Below are 18,639 nucleotides of genomic sequence, written 5' to 3' on the forward strand. Positions count from 1 at the left end.
GTTGTTTCTGCATGATGGAGTTTTGTTTTTCTTTTTGCTACAGGTGAGATACTATGTGACATACATTTGACTGGAACACTGGTATCATTAGCAGATAACTCTGAAACCGTAGTCAGTGATGATGATGTTGAAGATGGATAGTCAGAATCCTGTATGTTGAGGATGGATTCTCCTGGACAACAGAAGTAAATGCATTCGCTACATTACTGCTCCTTTAGTATTACTCATTGCACTCAGTACTACTTTAGAAGTGAAACTGTAAAAGGAACATCTGCCTATTTCAGCCATTATTTTATATCACAACTGCATTAAACATATGATAGTTTCATAAAGTAACAACTGTGTTTGAACAAAAATTTTTTTCTGAGAATTGTAGTCCAGAAGTCCACCCAAAAGAAATGGACAGGGAAGACTGGTAGTCCTTACGAAAGAAATAATGAAATAAGAAAGTTTACTAACCTGGAGATCCTGCATGTTCCATTCATCATCGTCAAAGCAGCTTCCCCCTGAGAAGGAACGCTTCTCATGATGTTGTTTCATTCAGGCAACCAGGCCTTGCATTTCTTTGTTGCACTGTTTTGCATTTTGCACACATGCCTGTCTTACCCACAGGTAGAGGAACTTGATTGAAATGTTCCCAAATAGGGTGTCTCATATAGCCTGGCAAGCCTGCTGCCATGGTAGGTTTTCCCTTCTACCATACTATTCCCTCACTTGATCTCAAATCAATGGAAAGGCTATACTCAGAAACTTATCCCTCAAGTCTTCTGGAATATTCAAAATGTTTCTCTCTTGTTTCTACTGCCCCTCCCTCGTTGCATTTATCTCCAGACTCCTTCTCCTTGCTCAGATCTACCCCAGCCCCAACAATCCTCTATTCATTTAACTTCTTGAAACTTTGCACTTTTAGAGAGAGGTAAGGGCTTGACTCTGTGTACACCAACTTTCAGAGAGACAGTAGGGCTCTCTGATGACTAGGTAATCAGGTCTGTTATCTCTCATCTCCATATACTGCTGTTACCAAGGATGTTATCTCTGGAGAGAGAAATCCACAGTTTGAGGACTGAAGTTAAGCATCACAGAGATGCTTAATGGGATCTTCTAGACTGAGCACCAAGTCCCATTGCGTAGAGTGGTTTTCTTTAATCTTCTCTAATCTATAGAGAAGCCTCTGGGAGCCCCATAAGATTGGGCCCTTAATATAGTCCATGGCTTGTTGTTGACCTATTTGTAAAACTTTTCTAAAAAAGTTACATGACTATATTGTCTCAAATAGTATATAACTAGCAGTACCGACTCTTTGTCTGGGTTGCTATTTTTGTAATTGCAGTGTTTGTTTATTTTTAAAGAACGTAGTACGATGTATTTAGCAAGCATCAATATAATAACGACAATTGAACTGAATTCACTGCATCCAAAATGGAGCGGTACCAGTTTATTTGAGAAGAGAAATAATCCTAGTCAATGGAACCCTACAAAAGGGTCAAGTGAAAAATTATAGGTGGGTAATTTTCTTTGGGTGGTATTCAGTGATTTTTTGGAAGGTTTGGAGTAGATAGGACCAGCCATTTTTGAGTTATAAGATAACAGACAGATGCTTCATTTTATGTGTATGTGTATAAAATTAGAAGTTATCCCTATCCCATGATGATCTCTTTGAGCTTTAACATATCTTAAATTAAAACTTTCTTTATATAGGTTTTGTTTTTAAACATCTTAACAAAAAATGCTTAAATCAAAAATCTGATTTACATTTTTAAAAATCCAATTCTTTATTTTTTATTTTGGAAAAAGAAATTGTTGATTTTTATTCACCCCGGTGACTATTACATTGCTTCTACAAAAGAAATGTCAGGACTTTATAAAGGGATTGTAAGGGATTGTCATTGCCTTGAATCTACTTTTGCCACATTTTGAAGCATTTGACATGGTGAAGAGCACTGCCTCACTTTGAAAGCCCATTGGTCTGTCCAGCTGCAGGCAGGTAGAATAAGGTGGGTCCTGCCGTATGCCAGGAAGGATTTTGTTTGTTTGTTTTAGGCTGAAATTCTTTGCAGGGAGTGTCTTTACTTGCCTCTGTTTTATATCCAGTTTATGACGAAACAGGATTAAAATGTGCACTTCTGGGTAGAGTTAAGTGATAAACAGCAGCCTTGTCTGCACACTGGTACATGATGGTAAGCTTGAACTTGTATATTTGTATTAATATTTATAATGTGCCCAGAATTTCTGCCATTGAGCTGCTAACAAATACATACCTGTGTATCCAGTATATTTAATATTTTCTCGGTTTGGAAAATGTACCCGCAGTTCTTAAAAAATAAACGTCAAGTATGAATTAAATGGCTCGCCTCCATGTTGCCTATGTAGTAAATTACTTTTACATCTGTTGGTAATGGAATACATACTACTTTCTTTCAGTCTTTCATAAAACACAAATTGAGGCATACAAAAGGAAGGGTAAATTCTGGAAGCTCTGGAACATATGGGATTTTTTGTAAAATGTGGTTTAGTCAGAATTAGTCGTATGAATAAAGTTAACACACATGCAAATATTTAAAATATTGGGCGTTAATTTGTGAGAGACAGTGAAAGCCAAGTGGAGTTACTATTTTCTCCACTCTTTCCAACCTACAACAGGACAGTGGGGAATGGAAATGTGCAATGTAGAAGATACCATCAATACTAGTAGTTCGTGCTGCCAAAGTCTCAGGCAAGCCTTACCTAAATTACACTTATTTGTCAAAACTGGGCCAACTTTGGCCATAGTAGTTAGTCTGATACAAAATATATATGATTTATTAGGCTGGAAATATCAGATCCATCATTTATCTTGAGAAACTTTCAAGGAAAATTAGCCTCAGCGTTTCAGCTCTGTAGGACATTTGGGCTTGGGTCCTTTCAGTTCTACTTCTCTCTTAAAGAATTTAGAAAATTATATTTTTAAAGTTGCTGCCATTACACATAAATGAAGGTGTATAAAATGGGTTACCCCTACTTGGTAAAACTGCATCTGTATTGTCTTGCAAGTATTACATTTTTGAATCTGATTAATTACTTCAGTTATCAAATTATCCTATCCATGAACAAGTATAGATCCTTTAAAGAAAGTAGCTAAGAACGCTAAATTAATTTTACCCTGTTAACTAACTATAATAAAATAATTTTAAATCTGTTTTTCGGCTGTGAAGTCTGCCATTTAAGTCTTTATTGCCACCTTAATATTTTCTAAATATTTAAGCTAATGGTCTTAATAGGCTTCTTTGAGCTAGTTATTATATTTTATTTACCTACTACCTTTGCTCCTGCACTGATAACTCAGTCCAGAAATATGTAAGCACGTGTATATCAAGAGCCCAAATGGAAAGTCAGCAGCTGTGACACTTTTGCAACATTTCTTGTTTGTCATTAAAAGTGATATATCTGCCTTTTTTTTCTAGATTTGGCAGACACAGCAGAATTTTTAGTATTTTGAGCCTTAATTCTTGGTTTCCTCTCTGGATTTCTAACTTAATATATACGTGGATTTTCAAAAACTAGAAAGAAATACCGCTGTTTAACACAAATATCATACATAGCTAAAAATATAAAATTACTCAACCTAGAGCTGTTGAAACAGCTTTTATCCTGTAATTGCAGTTTGAGACATTTCTTATTCAAAGCTTTACTTAACTACAAAAATGTGTCTGCCTTTGTCCCTGTTTAGCCCAGTTGATTCATTCATTTTGGATTTAATTTATTTTCTAAAAATCCTTAATTGCATCAAGCAAAGTGTGATCATTTGAGATTTAAGTGTACTATACTTCTTCAAAAGAATTTTTCTCTGTTGACATGACCATGAAAAACAATTAAAATTATTTTAAAGTTAATAAATTATGGCCTACCATTTGTCTTCTAGACTTAATTCAAATGGAAACTCTCAGGATCACAAACGAGGAACACAAACTAAAAGGGTAAACAATAGCCCAATACTGGGAATTCCAGAAACAAATACAAGATTATGAAGTAGACAAACATCTTTTTGGCAATACCTCTAGCCAGTAGAATTTTAATTGTGTTGTCTTCAGTCTCCTCCCATTACCTCCATTTACTAGGAGTAGGGCTGGAAGACGGAAGCCTTTATATTATTCCTTGAATTTGAGTACCTTATTAGCCAACAGCTATTTGTTTTTAATTATTGAAATGTACTTTGCTACTTGTATTTCAGTTGGGAAACAGGAGTTGGTACTCGCTTGTTTTGCTCTCTGCTTTATTAAAAAATATTTTAGCAGAAAGTAAACTAGGTTTTCTTTTGATTCCAGATTTCCTCAGGATACTTACAATAGCTAACTGCAATGTAACAGGAAAAAGGAAATGCCCTTCCAGTACCCCAACCGTTTGGAATGGGTGGTCTTAAAGGGATGTGTTTAATAATTGCAAAATTGTCATTGTACAGAGGAAATGTAAACTACCCCTCCCAACTGTGTGCCAATCCATGTGGTTTGTAATGATCTTGATTTAAGGAACAGTGCTTTTCCCTAATAAAAACTTTCAGTTGAGATGAGTCCTTTACCACAGTGGTTCCCAACCTTTTTAGATAGCAGGCCGGCAAACTGTGGACCAGCATAATGTAGTCTGGAAGTGACTGACCTACTGCAGACCGGCAGCCAACCTTTTTTATATTTGGTATATAAAAGGGTTGCCTGCTGGTGCACAGTACGTCCATCACTTCTGGACTCTTGGTACAGCAGCAAGCCCTCCCGTGGACCAGCAGCCAACCCTTCACAGCCTGGTACCGGGCAGCAGCCTGAGGGTTGGGAACCTCTGCTCTACCACATTTTCAACCAGGTAGCCCTTCACCTCAAGGATGCACTTGTGAACTGGACTCAGGTCAGTAGGTATCAATGCTGATCAGTGACTGGAATGAGTTAAATATTCTAGTCATTTGCAAGTAGAGAAGAATACAGCCAAAACATATGCTAACTGCATATTGTGTAAGCATTCTTGGAATTCTAAATTAAAGAGAAAAGAATTGCTCCTTTCTTGGTGAACCCAGAAGAATGGACAAGGGCTGCTAAGGCACAGAGTTGGAACTGCCCTTTCAGTTCCTAGAAACAGGTGGCTATTGAGGCAAAAGGGATTCTTTGATGCATTAGAGCAGGTAGAGCCTGAAGAGTTCTTGAGTCAATGAGAGAAACTGGTTAAGACTTAAAGGAAGGATTGAGAGGATGGAGTTAATGGTTGGACTGCTTGCAGCCTCAGCTACCCCAATTTCTGTCACTTTCTTGCCAGAAGTGTAAAATCTTCTATCTGGAAGCTTCATCATTTATTTTTCATGACAAACTATCACAAATGCTTTCCGTAACCAGCCCTACTCCTGTACTTAGACTCCATGTAACATTCAAATGTCAGAAGGAGCAATGATACTGCCTTGAAATTGGTGCCACACTTACCTCTAGTGTCAGGGGAAAGGAACTGCAGTTGCTTTACTGCTTCCTAGTTGAGTGTGTGAGCTGCATGGGTAATATGTTTTGAGGGAATAAAACTGTAAAGTATGTGCAAAATAGTATTTTTTTTATTGCATTAAATAAAAAGATTATGGCTGAAAATTCAAGAATTCATTCTCGCTTCCCCCAAACTTCACTCCCTGTAAATGCTGAATTTCTAGCTTAAACAGTTTGCAAAAAAATATTTGGACTGAAGCAGACATTACTGTAGAAAACTCCAGCCTGAACAGTTACAATTTTGGTAAAGTTTTATAAGGACCTGAAGTCAATGGAAAGTGTTAGGGAACCTTGCCGGTATGCATCGTTACCAGTACCACCTACTTTTCATATTTGAAGCAGTGCCCTGAGGCCAGCCCATTAACTGAGGTTCTGTACACGAGTATTGTAATAGGAGGAGGCCTTGTCCCAGAGAGCATACAGTACAGTGCATTACAATTAGCCTGAGTTTTCAAGGTGCTAACTTAGTACTAGGAAGGGAAGGATGTGGGGAGAAAAAATGAGGTTTTAATAAAACAAACCATTAAAGTATGTCTGCAACTAGAACAAAGGTGTGGGGAGGGAGAAGAAAAAGTGGCTTGCATGGAAGCGGAGGAGAGAACGAGCATAGGAATGTAATTAGATAAGAACTTGATGTAATGGAATACTTCTCTGTAATGGATTAAAACTCTCTTTAAAGGCTCTATCCCAAAGATAAAAGCTTCACTGGGGATTTGATCTAATTGCTCAACGGTACTGAAAAGAATTCTTGACCGAAGATCTTAAACTTTGTGTGAGCTTCATACTTACTGTATTTTCCAATTTAACTTAAAAATCTAAACTAAGTTAAATTATCTAATTTCCTTGTGCAGTATCTTCTGTTGTTAAAGATTTAATTGAAAGGGTTTAAAAAAAATCCTAATGCTGCAATACATATTTGTAAACAATAGTAATGCTCACTAATTGGCGCTGAATTAAGAAGTAGGCATAAATTGTTTGGCGATAGGAAAAGCATTTCTGTGACTTCCTATATTACAAAAGAGTGTTTATTCTTTGAACTTGGGTGGTTTTAAGCTGTATATGACTCTAATTATAAAGCTCTAATTTTAAGGGTTACATTTCAGAAAGCTACTGTATATGATTTGGGTAGTATAGATAAAGAACATTGTTTTGCAGCAGGATTGCTGTTTAAACAAATCAAATACATTACTAACCTATTCTAAGATCAATATATAAGAAGATTGAATGAAATCTATAGAATTTACTGTTTAACCTATGTAACTGATCTCTCTCTTGGCCAGTGAGAAGCCTTGTAAAGCTATATGCAGTGCACTGCATTATCTCTAAGTAGATATGCACAGGGGCGGATGGCTTTCTCAAGGCATATTCATGTATCACTAGTGGGAGACACTTGAGAAGAAAGTGAGGGAAGAAAGAAATCAATTACAACGTGAAGTCCAGCATGTCTAAACTGCCTTTTGAGTTTGGGAGCAGCTAAAAAGTAAACACTGAACTGCATGTGCATTGATGAGTAGAGAGGTAGTTAGCCATGTTAGTCTGAAGTTACACAGAAGGAAGGGTAGGGTAGTGTCTTTTATAGACCAGTGGTTCTCAACCTTTTTTGTACCAGGACCCATTTGTATACAGTGATGGATAGTCCCAACCCAGTAAATAGTTTAAGTAGAAAACCGCCCCCTGGCCCTGCTAATGCCCCTCACTCTTCTCCTCCCCACTTCCTCCCTCCCCCCTGCCCTGCTGATGCACCGCACACCTGACCCATTGCCCCTCGCTCACGGGGCAGTGTGGGGAGGACACATGCCCCCCCAGATTTTTCTGTCCACCTCAGGCATGTGACTGCAGCTTGGCTAAACCAGCACATGCAGGAGCCACTTTCCTGGTCCAGAGAGCAGCTCCCAGCACAGGAGGGTAGAGTGAGGCCAGACTCATGGCTGCTGCTGCCACCACCACCAGGACTTCCGCACCAGCCATGCCGCTAGCTGTGCAAGGAGTAACGTATGGGGGAGGTGCCGCGCTGCCCTCGCCTCTACCAGACGCTTGTGTGCTGGGCTGCAGCTCTACCCTGCTGCCATGGCCCTGCTGCTGCCCCCCACCCCACCTCCCCTTTGGGACATAATTGCAACCTGAGAGGAACAGCGGTGGTGGTGGGGTACAGTCTGTCTCATGCATGAGCAGTGGGAGATGAAGGCAACATGGCCTCCCCCCACCAAATCCATTATTTCTGTTGCTGGCAGCGTGGCTAGTACAGGGGCCCCAGCAGTGGTGGCTTTTAACATCTTTAACTGTTTACTGCTATCCAATTTGTATTGACAGAACAGACTACTCAACTCAACTCATCCTGTTGATCTATTTTTTTGGTTTTGAACATGTTCTGACAATGTTAGCAAAGTAAGACTTCTGTGGATGTGAGGCAGGCACACAGGCTCTCTTTGGAGCCTTGCTTGGATAATGAGACAGGAAACTGGGCTGTTAATTTCAGTCGCAAGTTGATTTAGTGCAGCCTTTGCGTCCATAAGGTATTGTTTAGAGGAGCGTGTGGGTCAACCCGTGGGTCGCAGCCCAAAAGTGGGTCTCAAGAATATAGGAAAGGGTTGCGAACAAACTTTAAAAATGGATTCTCCATTCAAGTAGAAAAATGTAGGAAACTGTGGCATTTCCCTTGAAGGCTGGCAGAGTTCCAACCTGTGAGGGGCAACTTGGGGCCTCCCATGCCCCCTCCAACCCCCCATCCCACACACTGTGGGGACTGGGGCCTAGGGGTGGGGGACAGCGGGTCAGGAGTGAGGGGCACTGGGTCAGGACTAGCCATTTATGTTTACACATGGGTCCTGGTACATAAGGTTGAGAACCACTGGTTTAGAGTATAAACTGGCTGCTGGCCTGTCAATGCTGAATCTTTCCAATTTTTGTTTTTTAAATAGTGCATCTGTTTTGATTTTCAAGCTCTACAGTTTATTCAATAGATACCTGAAAATACTTTTCCCATCTTGTTTTTCTGTACATTTTACCCTAACACTTACTGCTCAGGCAGTAACATAAGCTGACCAATATTTCTGGTACATAAGGTTGAACATATCCTAAATGTATCTTAAAATATTTTATGGCATAATAAAATTTACAAAGAAAACTTGCTAAATTGTCCCACAAGAGTTTTAGTAAGTGTGTCAGAATTCTGTAATAGAAACCTGGAAAGCAGAAGTGTAAATTACCTTGATCAAAATGACTCTGAAGTCAAGTTATGGTGAGATTCATATCTGTGTAAGTACTTTCTGATTTGTTAGTATGTTGCAAAAATATTCTGGAAAGGATGATATTTAATGTTTTCATTGGGTTAGTATACTACATTCAGACTTAAACTGCAGAAGTTTGGCATTGAATTGCACAGGCTTAGTGCATGATATCACCCTACCTCTAAATCATGATGTATCTTATAGTCCTAAGATAATCCTATGCATCTTTTTCACATAGGATCACAAGTAAGTCGAGTCATTTGTTTGAAGTGAGATTCCATTCTCATTCAATGGTGATTAAAAAATATTTTTAATTATTTGCATTAATTAAAAAAAAAGTGCAGCTGTTAAGTCTTTGCAGATTTACTGATTTATGAATCCTAATAAGCTTTTTGTTTTGTTGTTTTCATTTAAGGATGTAGTTATCTGTGAGCTTCAGCTGTGAGACTCACTAGACTTTGTTACACATTAGTGTTGTTTTTAAACAGATTTGAAATACAAAGGACCCATACATGTGCCCAATGCTGCCTCCAATGCACTCTAATTAAAACGCATTGGAGCAGACTAGATTAAAATAAACCTGCATGGATGTAGTATCAGACTTAACTAATTTAATCAATTGATTAATTGAATTTGCTGGAATGGTCTAATTAGAATGCGACACCAAGGCGGCTGGAACGTGTATTCAGCATCTCCATGTTTCAAAATGGTGGCGGGGGTACTTTGAAGTGCATGTGGGCGTTTTAATTAGAACAGCTCCTGAGTGCCGCTGTAATTAATCCCCACCCCAAGAGTATGTGTAAAGACTCCCTTTGCATTGAAAGTAAAGTTTCCCAGAACAAACTGAGAAAAACAAATCTCTTGGAGGAAATGAGCTTTCTGCTACATCCCCTGCTTGCATCCTACCACCATTAGGTTAACATTTCTAAATATTTCTGAAAAAACTTATCCCATATCCATACATGCAGGCACACATGCTTGCAGCAGCTCAAGTAGCAGTAGCACAAATTTGTGCTGGTGTTTTGTGCCTCAGCACACATGCCCAAACATACATTTTGGTGTAGGGCAAATTGTGCTGCTTTGCGCAAACTAACCCTGCTCAGCTCCTCCTGGATCTTCAGCCAAAGGGAGCTGGCTCCAGCACTATAAAAAGCTGCCCTGGCAAGCAGCTCAGAGCTGCTTGCTCTCAGGAGCTTCTAAGGCATGCCCATTTGGTATCTGGGGATACTAGCCTCCTGTGCCAGCTGGACTGCTGCAGCAGCCCTGACCTAGAGTGGCCCCTGCATCCTCTACCCACCACAGCAATCTGGCAGCTGTAATTTGCTGCCAACTGCGATAGCATCCACCCTGTTGGACCCGGATGGGGACTGCATGGCTGCCTGGGCTGTGGCATGGGCACTGCAGCAGAACCACCTGTACCTCTGGGTCAGTTGCCCAGTTGCACAGTTGGCCTTCATACAGCACTGCTGTCATGTCTCCTGTTGCCCCCACTCTACCATCTGGGCAACCATCCCCTGGAAGATATGCTCATTGCAGTGGCCTGCTTTAAACCATCAAAATGTGTCCTCCTGGCCCCAAATGGCCGGGAGGTCAGCTGCTTCATTAGCCCTCCAGCTGGGTCCCTGGGTCCCTGATGGCGGCCCTGGTCAGGCTCCTCTACCCAGGTCTCATCAGCAGGGATCCTGGTTCTTTTTGTTTTTTATTTTTATTTTTTTAAATCTCAGAACCTCTGATTTAAAATACCCCAAATTCATGTTTTCCTGTGATTTTAAAATGAAACACCACTATATGTATATAGGTATCAGCTGGGCAATGTTTTATTGCTATATTTACAATGTTAAAGCCATTTAGAAGCCTACGAGTGCCTCAGTCATTATACAGTAAAACTTGTGTTAACTGGCATTTTAGTAACCGGCATTTCTATTAACCGGAATTTCTAGCCGGACACAAGGGGAGGAAAGCTCGCACACGGCAGCCACCACCTACCACCCCGTGCTGCTGTCACTCTGCACCTGGCCACCACCTCCTCTCCTCTCCCCCGCCTCAGGTAATTGGGATTTTTATATAACCAGCACGCCATGTTCCCCACTCATGCTGGTTAACACAGCTTTTACTGTAATAAAATGAATTCTAAATATCTATATACTTTGCTTTTGGTTTTTTAATCATAGAAGATCAGAGCTCATCGAAATTGACTCTCGCAGCGCCCTTGAGGTAGTGTTTCCATTTAAAAAATGGGAAACCAGAAGACAAATAATTTACTGGCTAATAGCTTTTTAAAGCAGTTATTGAATTAAAATATCCAGTCATTTGGTTGGCTAGAATTTCTTTACTCATAGAATATATACATAGTTTGAAAAAAAAAAAAAAAAGCTAGATCAGGAAACTTCCTGGAAAAAAAATAGGCTGTGCGTGAACAATTAAACTAAGCTTGCAGGGGTGCCAGTTTATCTATGGATCCATCAGAGCACATACTGGTTCCTTCATTAGCAAATATTCCAGTTAGGTGACGGTATGCTTTCTTCTAGCTTCCACTGAATATGGTGTTGGGGTATAGTTTTTCAGTTTTGTATATTTGGACTTTTTCCCACTGAAAGAGATTTTCTTCCTCTATGTCCGTGACTTCCCACAAATACTGATATGCTGGGATACACAGAAAATTTTGTCCAGTCAGAAGAGCTTGACTGGACAAAAGCTTTTACAGGGTTTGAACTTGCTCTTTTAAGAGATAAGTGACCATCAGACTATTTAATTCAGAATTACATGAAAATTCATTTTGATTTCTTTCACTTAGTCTTTAATAAGAACAAAGCACTAATTCATACAGACTTAGACAACCAAGCAGGAGACCTACCAGCCTTTTCCTTCTACAGACCATGAAGGAAGTGTGCTGTTTTATATTTCTTGAAGTCTAAGGATATGTGCAGATAAAGGGGAGACAGAGGGCCATACAGGACACCAAGATACAATAAAATTACTTGGTGAGTGAACATGATGCACTCTTGTTCAGTTTTATTAATTGGTTTTCTCTGGTTAAAGTATAGCATTGCTGAGAGAAACATGAGCATTAGTAAAATGTTAAGAAAGTGGCGTGTGTTAAATAATGCAACTAATTTGCCTTTCCTCGTATTTTTAGAAAAGGGATAGATCACATTTAACAACTCTTATCTTTTTAGCTGTTTTAACTTTCTAAAACTAAAAAAAATTGCAGGTTAAAAGCAGGTTAAATGTGAGATGCTATACATGGATTGTAGTATTCAGTTACATAATTCATATTGAACCTAATGCTCTGGATTTAGGATTTTACCACCCTTTTTGATACAAATCGCAGTATGGTTAGCTTTTTAGAAAACAAGCATGTAATAATTCTTATCTCAGTCAGATAACTCTCACATCTGGCAAACATGCTAGATTTTATAAGCATGAAGTAGTTCGCAAAAGCATTTCAGTGGATGTCTTTTCTGGCATAAGTGGGTTTGTGGCAAAAGGATAAAGTAACTGGAGAAAATATGCAAGAGGTAATAATTTTTTTGTTGATATCTTTTATTGGATCAACTGTATAGTTGGGAGAGATGTTACACAAGCTTTCAGGCCCAATGTGCTCTCCCTTGGCATTTGTACCACAAAGCTTGTGTAACATCTCACCCGGCTACACAGTTGATCCAATAAAAGATTGCATCCAAACCCCGCTAGCTTCGTGTGCATTTCCTGGACTGTTGCAGCCACAACGCTCCAGCCCTGAAGGAAGTAAGAACTCTTAAAGCAACTTTAAAATATAATATAGTTGGGATTTCTTACCCTGTGCAGCAAAGATTTATCTGTGAGAAAAGTAGTTATATAGGATTTAAAGTTGGTAATATGCTCTACTTAATTGTGTGGTGAAGTTACAGAGTAGTTTGAGATTAGCTTGATTTATTTGTACAATTATCTATTTGTGTAGACTTTATTCGTCAGGAATATATTGCTTGAGTCCTATTAACATTCTACACAAACCTTAATTAGCTTCACTACCACTTTGAATTAACAAACAGCAGCTGCATTAGCATAGGTCTTTTTCCTTATCTCCCAACCCCCTCCAAAAATATTTTCTGTAATCACAGACATCATAGGCTGTATTTTACACAAAAGCTTGCTATAGCAAGATTGGCTGTGACAACACATTCATAATGTGTCCTTTTTATTTACAGTAGCACCATTGTTAATGGAATTTGATACCTGAGATTTTCACGTGTTTGCTAGCTTTATGGTGCTGTCACATACAAGGGTAATTAGATGAGCTTACAGTAATTCCAGTACCGGCACAAGGTTAAACATTTCTATATAACGTTTGAAGGATACCAAACTTGAAAAAGGACGGACTGTAAAACAAACAAAGACCACCTAGAAAGTAACTTCCCAGGATGAGGCAATATGTTCCAGTTCCAACTATTGAGCAGGAGAAACCCTATGACTACAACTTTGCATTGGAACCACGTCCATATTTGTGTTTGGGTAAGTAGAAAAAAATTACTTTTGATGGGGAAGTGTTTTTCATGGATGGTTAGTAGAACCTTTATTTATTTATTTTACATAAATAGTATTCTTGTGTAAATAGTATTCTCTTTGGCAAATATACATGTCATTACCTAAAATATTGTATATTAAATCATTTAAGAAAATACACATTCAGTAATCAGAAAATATGTAATATTACCAAAGCAAGTGCTGTCCTACCATTTCAGAGTCACTTCAGACTTCATATTGCATGCACTTGTGAAATGATGCCAAAATACAGTAAGGAGAAGGGTGAAAACATAAGGCAGGAAGTGTTGGAATCTTTTGGGTTTTGTCGCACATACTCAAACTACTACGATCATTTATTTTTAGAATATCAATGTAAAACATGGCTTCAGATGGGAACGGGCTTCCTAACCCAGGGCAACAAAGCAGTCAATATGAGAGAGATGCAACTGCATTACAGCTGTGTTGACAAATATAAAAAAATGCTGATTTTTTTTTTTAAATTTTTTTTTCCAAACCTGTCCCTATGACTGACTATTAATATCAGTCTCTCTTTCGCTTTCACTGGGAGATACTGTCACTTGGAACAAAATTAGAAATATTTCTTGAGTATGAAATGGTGTTTCGTTGTAATATTTTCATGTCTGTCTCTGAATATTTTCCAAAATCTAAGTATGCTACAGATGCTTTTTAATAATATGAAGAATAACAGCTTTGGTTCCTTTTTAATCTCTTACATTTATGGAAAAGACACTAGTCGGCTTCTTTCAATTTGAAATTTCTTCAATACAAAATGTATGAAATAAGTACAAAATGATATAAAATACTATAGCAAATCTATGGTGTGGGCAAAAGAACCATATTTCAAGTTGTCTATATAACATTTTCACTTAATCTTAATTATTAGCTGGGCAAAGCATTTTGGTATCTAGAGAAGAGAAACAATTTTGTACTGGTGAATTGTCATCAGTTAAACTTAAGGTATTGCTGCCAGAATGAGCTGGCAAAGCAACTCTGCATTTCTGTGCAGGGCCCTAGTAACTTATGGCTTGAGTCAAGATCAAATCCTCTGAGTTATTATATGTACCAATTATTTGACTCCCAGTTGAAAATACTATTGGATTTACTGTTGTAGTTCTTGCTCATGGATATATATACGGCTAACAACCAAAAACACGATATGCATATAATGTTTTTTGTTGTTAGCTTTTAATTGGGCTTTTGTGAGAAGGGGGAGAAATATGTGAAAGAAGATTAAAAAAAAAAAAAAAGGTGGGGGGGAGAATTTTTAAATAAACTATATTTTTTGTTAACTGTCGAAAATAGTAATAGTGGAATTGCAAACAGCAGCAGTGGTTTGTTTTTTTTCTGTAGCCTTACAGTATTTCTAAAGTTAATTTGCTAAATCTGTTCTAAGAATTACTCAGTGGTTATTTGGTGCAAATAATATATTAAATTACTGTTTTGTACTCCATTGTAGATAATGGAACATAGAAGAAGTGGCAAAACTATTTCAAAATAGTGGGAAGCCAAAAATAAGTCATTTTTTGTCTAGATAAGGACCTGGGAGCCTGAAAAATTCAAGAAAAAGAATCATAGAGACCAGGTGTAGCTGTTCTGTTCTTGATGGATTTCATGTCTCTTACTTGAGAGATTTAGTATTCTAATATCCCTGATCTAGCCAGCTGTTGCAGATTCAGGCGGCTGCTACTGCTGGTTTTTTAGCCCATGTGAAGCCCATGTGAAGTATTGCAAAATGTACCGTACAAAATGTTTTTCAAAAATAATTAGAAGATGCACTTAAACTCCTAACTTCTGTTATGTAAATGTTTGATTAAAAGTTGGAAGTGGGGGAGGTGATCAGTTTGCTCAACGTTTCTGTAGCTGCCACTGTTGAAAACTATTGTGTGCTGTAATGTAATGTAGTCCGTCTCTTCCTCCTGGCTCTTACAGTGATGGTTGTAGTCAAGTGTTCATCTCAGTATGATGTTCTTCAGATCATTTGTCATGTTTATTTTCAACATTATTTATGAATGAATCAAAAGATTAGTGAGGAGAGTGTGAAGGGTCATGCCCCATCTTAAAAAAAAAGTTGTAAATTTAACAAACATTTGCTAGTTGTATAATTTAATTGTCTGAATTAGTTTATTCAGTCTAAATATGAATTAAATGGTTCAAATATGAGCATAACTGAAATAGGACTTGAATGAGAAATTCTCTACTAGAAAGGAGAGCAAAGAGTGGCAGTATCTAGCAGGGGTAGATCCAGAGGGCACAATTGCACCCCTCCACACTTTCAGACCATGTCATAGAAGCAACAGTTGTTGACTTTGCCCCTGAATGGAGTAAGAATACCACCCCCATGCTCAGCAGTATGTCTTCTCCCCTCCCATTTGCCGCCTCCCTTGCCTGCTGCTGCTGCAGCTGCCCCCATTGCCTTCAGCTGCCCTGAGGCTGGGGGGGAGCTCCAGAGCTGCTCTTGGCCTGCTCCAGCCAGGCTGTGTAGGGTGCTGGACTCAGCTGGGGAGAGCAGCTGCAGTATATGGATTTTTTTCTCCCTGCCTTCAGTTTTTCCTTTTTTATTCCTTCCACCAGGTTGTTCTTTGCCAGTTGAGGTGCAAGCGCAGGGAGGGGGAACCTGCTGCCTCTGCCACTGTCGCCAGCTGAGTGAGACTCTCTGTTCCTGGCTGGAGCAAGACAAGAGCAGCTCTGGATCCCTCCCCTCACCCAGGGCAGCTGGGGGCACCAGCAGTGGCGGATGGAAAAGGGGACAAGCCACTGAGCATTGAGGGGAAGGGAAGAGAGGCCAAAAGCTGGGAGAGGAGTTTCTTACCTGATTCGCAGAGTTATAAAAAGAGCCCCTGGCTATTGCTCCTGTGGCATGGTCTGCCTTGTCCTGGTGGGAGGAGGAGAGGAAGAAGCTAGGAGCGGGAGTTCAGCTACCCCTGCAGCACCAGTTGCTGCTCGTGGTATCTTGTGACCTAGTTCAAAAAGTGAACTAGGAATATTGTGATCAAACTTCTTGCCTAATTAAACTATGACAGCTCCCTTCATCAGTAGCAAACACAAGAGGAGAGAATCCCTGACTAGCCACTGAGTTAGAAACCAGAGGGTGGTTTGTGCACAACTCCAAGACACTGGCTGGACATGACAGACTTTTCAACTGCATAAAGATGTTAATTTGAAGTAAAATTATACAACTGCAGACATGTATTTTTCCTTCGTCTGTGCCTACCCACTTTCAGCATGCTGCCAATAATGCCTCCAATAAATAATAGAATGATAGACAATGAGGGTTAGAAGGGACCTCAGGACATCATCTAGTCCAACCCCCTGCTCAAAGCAGGACCAGCGCCTCCTAGATCATCCCAGCCAACCAAGGCTTTGTCAAACCGGGTCTTAAAAACCTCCAAAGATGGAGTTTCCACAACCTCTTTAGATAACCTACTCCAGTGCTTTACTACCCTCCTAGTGAGAGGGTTTTTCTTAATCTCTAACCTAAAGTTCCCTTGCTGCAACTTGAGACCATTGCTCCTTGTTCTGCCACCACTGAGAACAGTTCAACTCCATCCTCTAACTTAGATGTCAGGATAGTACGAAGGAAAACCTTAGTTCTGTTCTCTGGTTTGGAATGGATAGTTCCCTTTTAGTAGCTTCCACTTAAGCAATTTTTTTTGTATGTTTGAGTTAGGTTTTAGGAAAAGGACATGCTTGTTGGATGTCCAATTGCTTGCAAAATAGTCACTCTACTCTACTCTTCCTCTGCTGTATTCATTTGGGTGAAATTTGAGACTTCGTAGACTTTGTGGCTACTTGGTAAGAGTACCAGGTATTCCTCTCAATTACTCCTTTACTGAAAAGCAGATCAGGGACCTGACTGAGTTATCTTTTTTCCTGTCAGTGACTTGTTAAGCAAATCATGATACAGAGAATGAGGTTTATTTGTTTGTTTGTTTTAAATATTAGACTAGACTGTACAGCAAATAATTGATTGATTTAATGCGACTGGCATTAGTTGTGACAGCTGTGTAGTATTCAGATGCTTATTAGAAGATATTTGCTAACTACATTCACTTCAAATTAAAATATTATATTGAACAGAAATGTTAACGTTCAGAAAAATAACGTTTTCAGACCAACAAAGAGGACAGTTATCCGTTCTGTATTTCTGGACATATGACTGTTTATTATAGAAGTACCATATTTCCTCACTATGGATTTCCTGCCCCCTCTTATTGGGTAGATCGTGGTAGCCTGCTGCAATTTTTGCTGCCTCTGGAGACAGTTTGATTACCACTATGGGTCATTGCCACAGACATACTCCACCCCCTAACATTTATTTTAAGTAAGGACAGGTATACAGTAGTTGTACTTTTGTAAATCCTTTTGTAAATTTTTTTAAAACATTTTTTTAAAGAACTCTTAAAAGAAAAAAAGTAAAACAAAAATAATGATAAAAAAAAGCCCAACCCCCCTCCCCCAAAACCAAATAAAAAAACCCAACAACAAAAACCAACCCCCCCATTATCTTATTAACTTGTTTGGCAAATGTTTCTACAGGAGTATGCTGTTGCTGTGCTGCTTTGCGCCCTCGTTACAAACGGCTGGTGGATAACATATTTCCGGAAGACCCCAAAGTAAGCAGTAACTTAATTGAGCTTTAACATCTGGTAGCGATTTGAATCTTCTTGTTTTGGAATTTTTTAAAAAAAAACAGTACAGTTATTTGACCTGACAAACTTTGTTGCGCTAAATTGGGGAGAAGAAAAGGTTCTCCATATTGATATTCATGTTTCATTTGTCACAGTATTCTTCATTAAGTGCATTTTCATATCATTTAGGGTTACAGGTTATTTAATATTAGGCCAGGGGGTTGTTTGGTCATAATCAAAGGTTTACCGATATTTCCTTTTTAACTCTATACATTTTTCTGAGTTAAAATATCTGAATATTCTGTTTAATAAAAGCATATTTTGATCTTCACCTTCTATATATTTAGTCAGTGTCCATGATGATTGGGGTGGGCAAGATGTGGGCCACCAGGCCATTCTGTCTGGCCGCAGGGCACCTAAAAACTTGAAAATTTAAATTTATCTGCTCCTGGCTGCCTGTCAAACATGACAGGAGCCTGGGGCAGTAGGACCCAGGAGCAAGGCTGACCTGACCTGGTCCCACCCCAGCTCCAGCCCCATCCTACTCCCTCCTCATCCAGCATCAGCCTCTGCCTACTTCCCTGCATGCCAGCCAGCCACTGCAGCACCATGTGGCCCCAGGCTATATCACTGGAGCATGGAGCCATGAGTGGGAGAGCAGGAGGGGTGTGTCTGTTTGTCTGTCCGTGCAGTGAGTGAGGGCACAAGCAAGAGACAGAGAGAGAGTGTGTGTGGTAAGGGAGGCATTGTGTGTGTGTGTGTGTGTGTGTGTGTGTG

The 18,639-nt window shown here is 39.3% G+C and overlaps 1 protein-coding gene and 1 long non-coding RNA gene across 2 annotated transcripts in view; one reads left to right on the forward strand and one right to left on the reverse strand.

Annotated features, from left to right (window-relative positions):
* Positions 1-248: 248 nt before the first annotated feature.
* On the reverse strand, positions 249-11,906 carry LOC109322055. Its single transcript, XR_002104296.1, has 3 exons — positions 11,897-11,906; positions 8,526-8,533; positions 249-339 (listed from the first exon to the last, which is right to left on the reverse strand). It is a non-coding gene; the product is annotated as an uncharacterized LOC109322055 (long non-coding RNA).
* A 1,142-nt stretch (positions 11,907-13,048) lies between these two features.
* The window catches only part of EFR3A (EFR3 homolog A), a 99,868-nt gene continuing 94,277 nt past the window's right edge, over positions 13,049-18,639 (forward strand). The window contains exons 1-2 of the mRNA XM_019546917.1: positions 13,049-13,201; positions 17,771-17,847. Of these exons, the coding sequence (XP_019402462.1) occupies positions 13,111-13,201; positions 17,771-17,847 (168 nt within the window). The 5' untranslated portion in view covers positions 13,049-13,110. The remainder of the gene's footprint in view (positions 13,202-17,770; positions 17,848-18,639) is intronic.

Source organism: Crocodylus porosus, unplaced genomic scaffold, assembly GCF_001723895.1.
Source record: "Crocodylus porosus isolate Cpor-Errol unplaced genomic scaffold, CroPor_comp1, whole genome shotgun sequence".
Taxonomy (NCBI): domain Eukaryota; kingdom Metazoa; phylum Chordata; order Crocodylia; family Crocodylidae; genus Crocodylus; species Crocodylus porosus.